Source organism: Rhinolophus sinicus, linkage group LG12, assembly GCF_036562045.2.
Source record: "Rhinolophus sinicus isolate RSC01 linkage group LG12, ASM3656204v1, whole genome shotgun sequence".
Lineage (NCBI taxonomy): Eukaryota > Metazoa > Chordata > Mammalia > Chiroptera > Rhinolophidae > Rhinolophus > Rhinolophus sinicus.
In genome coordinates, this window is record NC_133761.1 from 46,921,860 (window position 1) to 46,935,585 (window position 13,726).

At 38.2% G+C, this 13,726-nt stretch overlaps 1 protein-coding gene across 2 annotated transcripts in view; it reads right to left on the minus strand.

The window, feature by feature from the left end:
• HEATR1 (HEAT repeat containing 1) overlaps window positions 1–12,675 on the minus strand; it is a 45,409-nt gene extending 32,734 nt beyond the window's left edge. For both annotated transcript variants that reach the window (XR_012490812.1, XM_019746958.2), the window contains exons 1-12: window positions 12,524–12,675; window positions 12,046–12,218; window positions 11,279–11,495; window positions 9,277–9,418; window positions 7,698–7,799; window positions 7,126–7,266; window positions 5,866–6,077; window positions 5,581–5,714; window positions 3,685–3,787; window positions 2,729–2,839; window positions 2,189–2,306; window positions 1,014–1,121 (exon numbers count right to left, since the gene is read on the minus strand). Coding sequence is in view for 1 of the 2 variants with exons in the window: in XM_019746958.2 (XP_019602517.2) it covers window positions 1,014–1,121; window positions 2,189–2,306; window positions 2,729–2,839; window positions 3,685–3,787; window positions 5,581–5,714; window positions 5,866–6,077; window positions 7,126–7,266; window positions 7,698–7,799; window positions 9,277–9,418; window positions 11,279–11,495; window positions 12,046–12,187 (1,530 nt within the window). In the remaining variant the exon portion in view is untranslated. The remainder of the gene's footprint in view (window positions 1–1,013; window positions 1,122–2,188; window positions 2,307–2,728; window positions 2,840–3,684; window positions 3,788–5,580; window positions 5,715–5,865; window positions 6,078–7,125; window positions 7,267–7,697; window positions 7,800–9,276; window positions 9,419–11,278; window positions 11,496–12,045; window positions 12,219–12,523) is intronic.
• Between the last annotated feature and the right edge of the window lie 1,051 nt (window positions 12,676–13,726).

Genomic DNA, 13,726 nt, shown 5'->3' on the forward strand with positions numbered 1-13,726 from the left:
TTTTATGATTTATATATCAATTTTAAAATTAAGTATAACTCCTTAAAATACAGAATAAAACAAAACATTAAAAATGTAAAACAAAATTTTACAAGTCAAATATTTAAAAAATTTAATGTGGTAATTATGGTTAGCTGAAATTAAATTCTACTTGTAATATGAATCTGGTTCTAAGGCCCACAATACAAGTTATAGAGTTTACCATGTGCTGTGGGGAAGTAAACTCTCCATCACTTTATTCCAGAAACTTTCCAAATATGCAAAAGTTAGTACATCAGATGATTTTAGATATTATACAGATCAAATTTCTATTTTAATCATAGTAACTGAAAATGTATATAATACAATTAGCACTTCAAACCCATGATTTGCTGTATTAGCTTACCACTGATATTATTTACTTAATACTATTGTGAAGGTGCTGCTTGAATGACTGAAGTTGGGAAAATACTGCTCCATATGAATCACTGCAAAGTCTCCGTAAAATATCACTTTGGTATAAAGGCGTAATTTACAAATTAAGTTGGCCTCTGTGCTCACTATTTGGAGCCACTAAAATTTTAAACACAAACACAAACTGCAGGTACTGAAATCATGGAACAGTGTTCCAAAGTTATCATTCTGATGTCCCCAAATATGTTCATGGTAAACTTAAGACAATCAAAATCAAATTTCAGAACCAAAAAATTCTCAAATAATTTGTGAACCTCTGCAAATTGATACAGAAATTCCAGTTTGGAAAACACTGAACTCAAGTTCAACTTAACAATCTGCAGTGTGGAGACAGGACAGCATGGAGACATGCTGTCCCCTGGCATACACAGGTTAAAACGGTAGCTACGGCACATCCGGTCCTACCTCTTTGTTTTGTCCCATGTACTCTCATCTGCTTTACTCAGCTTATTTCTATAATTACACAATATCAGTTCTAAGAAACTTCAAGTTCTTATTCTAGAATTATACTGTTCATCATAAGGATAAAAACATCACAAATGAAAGCTATGGACACAAACCTTTGATGTTTTCATGATATTTTTCAGGTGATTAATGGCCAGAAGTCTCACAGGGGCAAGTGGATGATTCAGACTGAGCATCAGGGAGGTATCAGAATCTGCTAAAAACTAAAGGATTCATCATAATTACCAAATGATTTCACCACTAGTCCTGAACAGTGTATGATCAAGAATAAAAGCCAGAGAAAATCACCCCAAACTGCCCAACATACTCAGTAACAATTGTCTACTTTCAGAAACCAAAAAGTAAAGCAATTTCTGTCCCGAGAATATGAGTTGTAACATATTGTAACAGATATGAGTTGTAACAGATGAAAAATCTGTATTGTTAATGCTGTGACTTTGTGTATACTATGTAGGTTTAACTTAGTGAGGTAATTCTGTCAAGTAATTTTATATTCTCTATGTGTATCTGATTCCAAAGTGAAAAGCACCTAAGATAATCACTATATTAGCACCTAGATGAAAACATAAATTTGAAGAATGGATCAATGAAGACGGAATGGGATTCATCTAAATGATGTAATAGTGACACCCAAATTAGTGACAACTTACTTCACTTATGTGATTAGACTAAAGAAAATCTGTGCATCATGCTAAGATCTGAAAATGAAACACCACTGAAGATGAAAGTCCAATCATGAAAGAGGAAAACCAAAACAATCATATTTTTTTCACTGTATTTATTTTCAAGGCTAATTATAAGAAGTGCTTAAATGTCTAACTTCTAGTATAAAAATTTAGGGTGAATCACCAGAAATTTCTGAAGTTCCAACATAATCATGAAATCAAAACCCACCTCCTTTTTTCTAGTCAATGATTTAAACAGCTACACGTAGCTGGTGGTATTACACGGGGAAGTGTAGATACAGGAGAAAGATAAGGAACAACACTAAGCGAGGCCACCTTTTGGTGACTGCTAATGAACATCAGATCTAGAATTTCCCAACAATACTTTTCCTGAAATAAGTACCATATTCAGTTATTTTAATCCCTGGACTTTTCTCCAATTATTTAATTTCCTGCTTCACCGTCTTAACTTCAGGTAACTAGGTAAGCCATAAAATTTCATCTCTCCATGAAGAGGAGTGATGTAGCAAATTTCCTGCTGGCATTCTTCAAATAACCACACTAAATACCCCTAAATGTCATGATTCCTCTGAAGAAAACCTTACCTGATATTTTCCTCCACTTGTAGAAAGAGAGATAAATTGGTGGAAAAGCTCTTGTTTTTTTAGGTCTGTAATTTCTTTTAGGCGTTCCTCTAAGACAACATCTAATGTTCTGGGATATCTGAGAAGAAATTAAAGAGTTAATTCATTATTCCTAATAAAGTTATTAACCACACACCCCCTACATGTGTATAAGGAAAACATAATTAAAATTTTAAAGATCACTGGGATTAAGACTTAAAATTTGAACAAATGGAATATGGAAAACCAAATGAAACTGACCAAGTTTGTTGGGGTGACAGTTAGCTACGAAAAAAGTCTCTATATAAAAAAATACTCTCCAGTCCCCACACACCCCCAACTTCCTCTTCCATTTAAAATATATTTGAATCTTATACCTGTCCCTTCCTGAAGGGAACAAGAAAAGAAGGTCTCTTTACAATCCATTTACTGAATTAAGTTGTGACTTGCAAACCATCTCTTTATCAAACAAGAGGTACACAAAAATAAAACAAGAGGTACAAACACACACATACAACTTACTTGCTTTCCAAAAGTCTGATAAGTGGAAGAAACTGTTCATTAAGCAAAGATACTTTATTAGGATCGATTTCTTCCTGTGAACTGTATGAAATATACTCTTCAAAAAGAAGGCTGCAAAACAAAACAATTATCAGCAGACATGAGAGTTACTGTTTATTGAGTACTAATCGTGTTCTAGGTGCTTTAGGAATATTATCTCTGTCATATCTCTACAAGGTAGAAACTACACTTACTTTACAGATACAAAACTAGGACTAAGAAGTCTTATAATCTGCCTGGGAACCCTACCGTGCCATAGAAAGATGAGCAGGGTTTTCAGCCTCAGCCTAACTCCAGAGCCCAAGATCTCAACTCCCATGTCATTCACAAGCCACCCTGTGAGCAAGGGGCATGAATGACATAACAGCAGACAGGCACCTGCCCAACACACAATGGCAAACCCAGACTCAGGCAATCACCTTCAGAACTTCCTACTCCCACATCTGACTGCAATGCCTACACTCCTGGCACTGCATCAAGTTGCCCTTTAAGAAAACAAAATGGGGCAATAAACTATTTTTACAGAAAAGGAAGACATAATCTTTACTTCATGACAACCCTCAAAATGAAGCTTCTAACTGATATTAATTGAATACTAACTGTGATGTACTGTTTTAGGGATTCTGGTCCATTTATTATTAGGAAACTCTAAACAACCACTAGTTACATGCAACTATAACCTAAATTTAGCTTAACTATTAACTTTCCATGATCATCTATAAGCACTAAAGACAACCAAGAGAAATTACTTTTTTTTCCTACTGCCACAATTATTGGACTAAATATTCATAATTAATGAAGTGATATGGACAAAGCAAGAAATACATTATAAAGGGATATTACAAAATTGATCAACCGGGAAAAGTATATGACACCACAAAAATACAAATCAAAAGCATGTCAAAATAACAGCTTACCTAGCCAACAGATGGTCCAAGTTGTTCTTCAGTGATATATTTGTAAGTATAGCTTCTAAATGTTTTCTGTAGATTTGGCCATCCAGCCCTTCAGTTTCTTCTCCTTAGTACACAACAGATTAAAATGGTTTTTGCATGTTTACACTACAAATTTACTTACAGCAGAAAATTTTTCTACAGGAATATACATCGATACCTAGCTTTTTACCTATTTTTAAAAGTGTATTTCACTTACTCAGTTGGTTATATTTTTCAAAGAATTTTTGCATACATTACCCTCATCTATCCTTTACCTGAAATTCTCTGTATTTCTCAAAACAAGCACGATCATGCCTATTTCTTCAATGAAACAGAACTCCACGAAATAGTATGTTGCATTATGAGTGGCTGAAGTTGGGACGAGAACCTAGATCTCATTCAACTACAGCGACCCCCCACTAATCCCTGGGGAATATGTTCTAAGACCCGCAGTGGATGCCTGACCACAGATGGTACTAAACCCTATATAGACTATGTTTCTGTCCTTTACATAGATATCTATTACAAAGTTTAATTAATAAATTAACAATATCTAATAATAAAACAATTAAAACAATATACGATAATAAAAGTTATGTGAATGTGGTCTCTCTCTCAAAATATCTTATTGTCCTGCATTCACCCCTCTTCTTGTGACATGAAATGATAAAATGCGCTATTAATTCAAGAACTTTCACCTTTCACTTACAGGAAGCCCTTTATGGCTTCTCTCTGGCATATCCAAATTGCCAGCATCAGTCCTCTGATGCTTTGGGACCACTATTACCTGAAATAAGCGTGACCTGAACACAAGTACTGTGGTCGTGTGACAGTCGATCTGATCACCGAGACGCTACTTAGTAACTAACAGGTTACACATTGTGGAGACGCTGGACAAAGGAATGATCCACATCCCAGGAGGGACAGAGCGAGATTTCATCACGCTACTCAGAACCACGCACAATTGAAAACTTATGAATTATTTCTGGAATTTTCCATATATTTTCTGACCGCAGTTGACCATGGGTAACTGGGACTGTGGAAGCCAAAGGGGGGACAACTGTATCTCTTAAAACAGGCTAAACTTTCATCTCAATATCTCCTTACTGAACCAAGAGCTGTCATCATCTCTTTCAGAGTCACCATAAACGTATGACTCAGATGTTAGCATTGTCTTCAAAGATTGGATAACAGTACTCACCACTCAGAACAGAAAAAACACACTTTCATTTATGCATGTCATGCTTCTGAAACACGTTTCAACCAAGATTTGGTTGAGCAAACCTTAGTTTCCAACAGACTGACATAAGTTTAGAGATGTCTTTCTTACTCCAAGTAGCAATAGGACCAAGTATTTTTTCCTAGTCTTTCTGTATTTATTGAGGGTTAAAACACATGTAATGCAAATAATCACTTTCTAATTAATTTGGGGTTTTAAAAAAAAAATTTGGATTTTTATGTATGAGATCTTCTTTGTCTCAAATTTTCAGTGACTCAAGGGAGAAAAACTCATTTGATGGCAATTAGATATTTCTGAATAAAATTAGTAAAGTTCATTAAATATCTAAATGAGAAGGGAAAGTTTTACTCGCTAACATATTCTGTTTTAAAATATTCCAGTCTTTTCATGTAGAGACTGTTTACACCTCAAAAAAATAGAATTCTGGGCATATCTCTCAATTAACAAGGTTCTTTCTTTAACCTACTTGCTCCCCACCCCAAATGTTTCTTGTAAGAAAAACAGACAAATTCCACAAAAACAACTGGTTAGCAGAAACTTTAACTATCTAAAAGATACTAACAAGGGTGTGGTTCCTACTTTCAGAAAATCAAATATTAGAAAGCAAGTGTCTGGACACAGAATGTAAAACCACATACCTGCAACATGATTAATGATGGAGACGACCAGATGGGGAAGCATGTAACGCAGAAGAGGACTGACGTCATAGGTTTCAGAAATTCCATGAAGGATGGTAATAAGATCAGGAACATTACACAAGTGAGGAAATGGCCTTTGAAGAAACAAGTACATAAAGTGTTGACTTGAAAAGTTAGACAATAAATGGCAATTTAAAAAATAGTATAAAGTTTCTCTTTAAAATATTACTCAAAATAAGTTAATCACCTCTAATTATCACAATTTCTCAATTCAACTGTACGTACTTTTTCCCAAGACTCTCCAGCTTCTGTCTCTGCAGGAGCACTATCAAGCAACCTAGTCCATCCTTGACTAAAGAAGGAGTTTTGTTCAATGTTTTGGTGATCTGTGAAGCCAACGAATTAACGAAGGTATCTTCCATTGTCACTTTCACAGAAATCTGACATATTATCATGTATGTTGCAGCTCTGTAATCTGGTAAAGATGATTTCAATCCCTAAATTTTTTTTAAAATAGAAGAAAAAATAATAAACTATATTATTTTATTCTACTTAAAATGTTACTTTACCTTGACAAATTAGAAATGTCACAAATTAAGAGATTACTACTACCTAGTGCAGACTCCTCAAAAGTGAAAAATCAAGATGTTGGTTGACACAGAGATGAGACAAGTCTCTTGGACGAGAGGAGGGATCTCAGAGGCTCTCGCCACTCAAATGTCCACCACACATCCTAACAGGAGCCAACAAGCTCTTCCTTTATATGCAAAGTCCACCCCCACCCCCCCCCGCAAGGGAGACTTCAGTCAGAAACAAACCAGTATCTGATTAAAGACAGTGATCCTGGGACACCAGTGGGAAGTGCAAGCAGTACCTCCATGGGAAGGTAGCAGGCACCAAGGCAAATGGAAGAAGAAACACTGAGAAGCAGAGGCCAATGCGAAAATGACGAGAGCCTATGCCTTAAAGAGATTTTCTAATCCATTCTCTTTCCAGTGAGGTAACACAACTGCTAAGAAAACAGCCTAGGAGCGCAGATGACCATGTGAAGATGGGCAGAAACAAGTTGTGCTCCCACAAGGCAGGGAGCACCAAGGACTGCCAGCAACCACCACAAGCCAGGAGGGAGGACTGGAACTCTCCTTCAACAGCACCAGAAGGAACCAGCCCTGCCAACACCTTGATTTCAGACTTCTAACCTCCAGAACTAGGAGAGAATAAATTTCTGCTGCTTTAAGTCTCTATCTATCTATCTATCTATCCATCCATCCATCCATCCATCCATCCATCCATCCATCCATCCATCTAGGAGATAGTGGCAGGGCCAAATAGCCAACATTTTAGTCTTTAAGGAGCCCTAATTCAGATCCTACTCGGGTAAATTTTTACAGCAAAAGAAGTTATAATTTTTTTAATCTAAAAATTAAATCTCATCAACTATCTGAAGTAAATTATCAATTTCAGAACATTTATGTCTAAGTTAAATTTTTTAAAGCAAGAACATTCCTTCATGTACAAAATCATCTACACGTGAGCAAGGCTAACCTTTTGGATATACGGAAAGAGCTTGGCGACTACGTTGTCGGATATGTCCTCAGCAGCCACCAGAGCAGACACGATGGTAGAAGCATAAAAAGTTAAGAGCACCCTCAACTGAGCCGAACTCCCAGGATAGTCAGCAAAAACCTGGGACAAACAACACAAACAAAACACATTTAAGAGTGAAAGTCCAATTAGATAAAAGTATAAAAATATTTATAGCCCTCAAGAACTTCAGGATGACATTTTAATTTTTACCATATACAACATTAAACAAATGCACAAATTCAATGGTTTGATTATATATGACAAGAATGAACCATCTTCCTGACATTTTTAGACTGTCTCTTTAACCTGATTATACAGTCACTATAAACAGAATCTGAGAAGGAATAGTTCATTTTTGTAGAAAAATACCATTGGTGATGAAAGACTAATCTCACTGCTTATGCTCGTTTAACAAGAAGGACTTCTTTAAAGCACCACTGTAATCACGGACAGCCTCAGTACGTTTTCTTCATTCAGAGCAAGCAACCTTTTAACAGACTTATACGTTCATGAAACAATCTACTACTCACCTTCACAGACTTTGTCACCAGACTACAAATGAAATCCATGAACCCAAGGTCTTTGTAGCAGTGGGTAATCAAGGTTCCTTTAGCTAAGGGCACTCCAGATTGCTGTTACAGACAGAAAGAACCAATGATTACTAAGGACAGTTATCGACTACTATCGTGTTTAAAGTGCCTATCACAGTAGCAGTGCTACACTGCTGTAATTTGTTAATACAAAATATAGTCTCTCGTTAACTGGCGGCAGAGATGAGATTCACACCTAAAATTGTGCAGACTTTAGAAATTCAAAGGAGGTCAGCAATGAGGGTAGTAGAGGTGCTCAGTGAAAAATGCTTACTTATGTTGCATCTTGATATGTATTTATCTAAATCTGGATTCTCCAGATTCTTAGCAATTCTACTGGTTATTTTTGGTTTTTGAGCAAATGTGTTGGTTTTGTCACTGCTTTACGATAACACTAATAAGAGAAATAGACTATGAACTAGTAACAGAAATAGACTAGGAACCTGGCCAACTTACCACCACCTAGCATTGTGCATGGCATGTACTAGGTGCTCATAAACATTGAAAAAATTAAAAGAGAATTTGCACTTTAAAGGGAGTGGGATTTGGATACCTGAAACAAGGGTGCCTAGGAACAGCAGAGTCCTGTGTAGACCAGAGGAAATAAGGATCTTGGTATTAGCAGTGTGAATGCTGAGTAGTTTGAGAAGAAGCTTTATCATAGGCTGGCATCCTAGTGAACATTCTGTAGTTCAAGTGCTTTATACCCAAACTCTTAAATCCTCCTTCTAATTAAAGATTGCCATTATTTTTAATAACTCTGATCATTGACCAGTGAACCCACAGTCAACTCTCCCTAGTCCCACCGTCCGTTAGCCCACTTTTATCCCCATCTGCCCTCCTCCTGTAGCCTGAATCGCCATGCCCAACAGTCAGTCAAGTTCCTACCAACAATATACACTCATATTCCTCTATTGCACGTTGCAAACAAAGTGACAAGTCAGTTGTTTTACTACAAAATCATGCTACCTGACCTTAGCCAGACCCAGATCTTTTTATTTATCTATAAATTAATCCCTACCATCTTTATAACTTTAAGAATTTCCTCAAGTCCTTCAAGTTATCCTTACCCTTATAATTTTTCTACGTATTTCCTGCTTTTCTTCATCTCCAACTTTTCTTAAGTTCCTCAGTTCCAAAATTTAAAATGCCAGACAATACAGAACAGTGGAAAGACATAAGCTTTAAAATCAGATTTGGATTCAAATCCCCACTCTGCCACTTTATAGTTAGTTATGTGAACTCTGGAGAGGAACTAAATTCTCTGAGCCTGTCCTCATCTGTAAAAAATGGAGTTTTGTAAGAACCCAAGATAGTATATGTAAATCACCTAGCCTGATATCAAGCACTAAATAAAAGTCAACTGTTATTATAATAGTTCCAATTGGAAGTTAGGAAATAAAAGTGATGGAGGCAATACTTGGACTACCCTCAGCACTAACCTCTTTATTTTTTCCAAATTATCTCTCTTAATCAGGATTTGTAATAATTACAGATACGTGTCATTCAACAATCATACCTTAACAGGCAACAACCAGAACCATTTGTGCTTTGAATTATTAATTTTTAGAAGCTGTATGACCCGCACAAATATTCTTGTCTCGTGGTATGGTAGAACACAAGCAATGAGGCTATCTTGATTATAAAGGTGGATGTGGAACCTGGGGAAAAAGCAAATAATTCAAACTGACACAAAACTTACAGGCACATGTTTCCCTATACGTCCAATCAAATTATCAATGAGCCAAAACTACTTAGAATGAATAACAGTAAAACCAACCACATAACTATTAATATAAGCAAGATACAGAGCACAGAAACATAAGCCCTCTATTTTGCATTAAAGTACTCAACAGGTTCTGCCAATTCTTACGCAGTAATATTTTTTAATATTCCATACCAAAATTTATATTCCATTCACTCTCAACTGTTTTTAACCTATCATTACATTAACACAACTGTGGAATCATTTCAGTCAAACCACAGAGAAGCAACTGGTCAACCAGGTAGTGATGCTCAGCTTCTCTCCATGCCTCAAAGCTCACCTTTCACAGCTTCCTCAGCTTCTCTAATTATCACAATTTTAAAACTAAAAGGCTAATTAAAAAGAAAACCACATTACTTTCTTTTAATAAAAAAGATCAAATTACAACCCTATATAATTTGTCCATGAACTCCACAAAACTCTGCATGGGTGCCACCACTAGTAACAAAAGACAGATTTATTAATTCTCTCCGAGACATTAACTCCTTTCTAGTCTTCAAGACCGAGCTCAAATGCCTTTTTCAAGATGCTTTTCCTAATATTCCCAGGCAAGTGATCCCCCTCATGTCTGTCTAACCTCCCCCATTTTTCTTAGAGCATCTTTCTGTATCTTAGAGTATCACACCACTCTGTCTTTTATTAGTTTTACATGTGGCTTTAGTACTAGTCTAGACCTTACTTTCTCCACCAAGCTTTCCTTACCTACTCCACGTGGCAAGCAGTTAGTGCCCCAAACTTGGCACCTTTATTGTAGCATTTATTTCAAAACAGTAACCAAGGGCAGCCTACTCATCCTTGTATAGAACTTAATGTTACATGAATCAATTGCATGTAAATGTAAAAAGTGCTCCTTACATGAATTGATCTATTTCAGGAAAATTAAATGCTAGAAGACAGAAGAAACTATTACAGACCTGATTATTTTTTGTCTGATGGCTCTAATGTGCTGATAATCAGAAGACCCCAGTTAAAATTATGTTTTCTCAATGACTCACTTGCTTCCTGAAGGGAAATCACTTTACCACGTCTTTAATTAATGAAACAAAAATCTCTCTACTCTTAAAACATATACATGGAGAATAAACAAAAATGTATAAGCTGTGTGACGTTAGTAAGAAAATAAACTGAGCAAACTTACTGAGACAATTCCAAAAGTGGATGCAAGATCAGACCTTGCACAAACTTGTATCTCAGCGTACTAATTGTGCGATGTAGGCAACTTAACCCCCTCGCCCCAGCTTTCTCCAACACGAAACGGGGTTAATACAGTAACTCCCCATAGGAATGCTGTGAGTACTGAGATAATGCGCAGAGTGCTCACCACAGGGCTTGGTGTATAAATGTCCAACACACATCAGCGATTGTTGTTTTTCTAAAGTTACAGTGTTTTAATTAGAGCACAGTAGTACCCTCTTCCCAAACCACTGATTTTGTTATTTCAGCAAAAAGTTTAGTAATCCCCTTTGCCCCAAATACGCAGTAACAATTTGTAATTTGTAATGGCAAAGTGTAGAACTCATGAGGTTCGACCTCAAGACCCTCAGTGGTTCTACTTTTCACTATCAACAAAATAAGTTCAACAGAAGGGCAAGGTCATCTCACACTCATCGTGCTCACCTTTCCTCATCTCCAGATATCATGTCAATTTCTTAATTTCCTAATTTTCCTACTTTAAATTCTAAATGCTACCATTACTTAATTTTTTAAAAGATCAAAGTTGTTAGGCCACAATTATTTCTGTAATTCCCTTTGTTACCTGCGAATCAACCACTCCAGACACTTCTGCGCTGGCTTCAGCAGGAAGTAAGGGGACAAGTGAATAAGGAATAACGAAATGTTTTCATCCAGCTGTTTGTTCACTGCTTTGGTCTGAACGCTGCGCTCCAAGGTTTTTGCCAGCTGGCTGAACAAGGGTGCTTCAAACTGCTCAAAGGAAGGGTCGATTCCAAGTAGCTCCTCCAGGCCAGTGCATCCTGGGAAAAGGCCAGTTTATTTAACAATTCTTTGCAAACACACTCATCTCACCCCTCTTTTCCAGTTTCACTTACCCCTAAAAATCGTTGATTTCTTTTAGCATGTATGCTCTGTAAGACAGTCCCAAACATGGATTTCTAGTTTTCAACTAAAAAGTCATATTACACCAACTAAGAGAACAAAAAGTTCTTCCTGGCAGGGGCCTCCCCTACCCCCTTTAAAAAATATCCCCTGCTGTAACTATAATAGTCTTCCTAGTCCGATGAGAAGACTCCTCCACCCTACTCACTGCCTCCAGCTTCTTATGGCTGCTCTCCCTCTCTATGCATTAGACGACTTCCTTCACCTTGTTTTATCATCTGTGAAATTCAGATACTGCTACCTATACACACTTCAAGCATCTAGCGTATGATTGTCACTCTTTCCGTTAACACCTAAGTCAACAAGTTAGAAGCTGCAAAGCAAGAGGGAAGGTCAGAAAACAATACAATACTGCAATATCCAGAAACAAACGCTTTGAAGACCTTTCTACGTTAAAGGGTAGCTCACCAATGGCAAAGGCGGTGTCCCTGTCGACAGTGGCCGCTTCCTTGGGGTCAAACAATAAAGAGGCAACTTCATCTCTAGATAAGAGGCTGGGATCACTCTGAGGGAGGGCGAGTCGTTGCAGTTGCTGGGCTAAGGACGTCATCTCTCACGCTAGAGGATTTCTGAAACACGGGCTAAGAAACATGACCACCGTGAGAAGTCCCTGCCAAACTGTAAGTCGTCTCCCGCTTAAATGCAAGCAGCAAATACCTCACGTACAAGCAGCTCTCCCCCGCACCCAGCGCTGTGGGGTACACAGAACAGGCTGCCTGGAACGCGCGGACTCGGCAGGTGCAAACCCTGAAGCAACAGTGTCAACAACGTATTGCAGACACGGGGGGCCGCGTTAAGACTCCCTTAGTCTGGCTCCGCATACTCGTAAACGCAGGAACACCTTACCCTTCCGTGGTACACCGCCAGACCCAGAGCTCCTACTCACCGGGAACTCGACTTCGGCAGGGCTTGGAACGCAAAATCTTAACAGCAGCTCCCACATGGACACCCAGACCAGTTCTCGCTCGAAAACTAAGAGCACGCCTGGGATAACTTCCGGTTCCAGACACTACGGCAAGAGAAGAGGTACAAGCTTGGCGACAGTGCGATACTGTGACTCCGCCTCCTTGCTGACAGGCCCCGCATTAGCCGGTCGAACTTCCGGCTTTGGGTCCGGCTCTCCGATGGGGCCGGCTTTCTGCCCCTGACGGCGTCCAAAGATTCCGGCCTCTGCGTACGCCTTTGTGAGCTCTCAGGATTTGTAGCCGGAGTCAGTCAATCCTTCAACCTAGATTCCCGAGATGACCCTCTCTGGAGATGCTGGTGCCGCCGCCTCGACCTGCGGGCCGTCCTGGCCCTGCTGTGCATTCCTGGAGGCCACTACTGAGGTTTTATTCATTCAAAATTAACCCTGTTGATATCTAAAATCTAAATCACCCACTTCAGTTACACATGAATGAGTTTTAACAAATGAATATGAGTGTGTAACTGTCTCCCCAGCTGAGACATAGGAAATTTTTGTGGCTCTAAAGTTCCTCCAGCCCCTGTGCCCCGCTGCGGTAACCCCACCCTGACCCGGGCCACCGATCCTTCTGGCGTCACTGTAGTTAATGCTGCTGCAGAGGGTCCCGTGTGGATATGCCACTGTCTGTTCCCCAAGCCACGTGTGGTGTGCGCTTAAAACAACCAAAAGAATCTCCAGTCCTTTTTAGGGATAGTCAATTATCTACTTTTCACGTGCCTTGCAGAGAATAACATGATTTTTAAAGTTCTGGTGGCATCTATCTCAGCCTTACAAACAGACCTCTCAAAGGATTTTTTTGTGTGTGTGTCCTAATGTGTCACAGTCATTTTACGTTCAGAGAAGCAGTCAGCTTTGGGAGAAATTAAAGTAGTAAGAAATGAAAATCAGGCCTATTTTATCCACAAGACGTATTTGCTTTAAAAAAAATCTTCAATATATATTTTTAAAAGCCTTATCAGAGTGAAAATAAAAAGAAAGATGCTCCGGGTATTTGGTTCAATGCTTTGTATGTCAGTCCCAATGATATATGGAACCACGCAGAATTTTATTTTGGAAATAAACTGGGAAACTAGTTTCTAAACTAGAAGAAAACAAGTCAGAGTTTCATAAATATAACATTTTCTT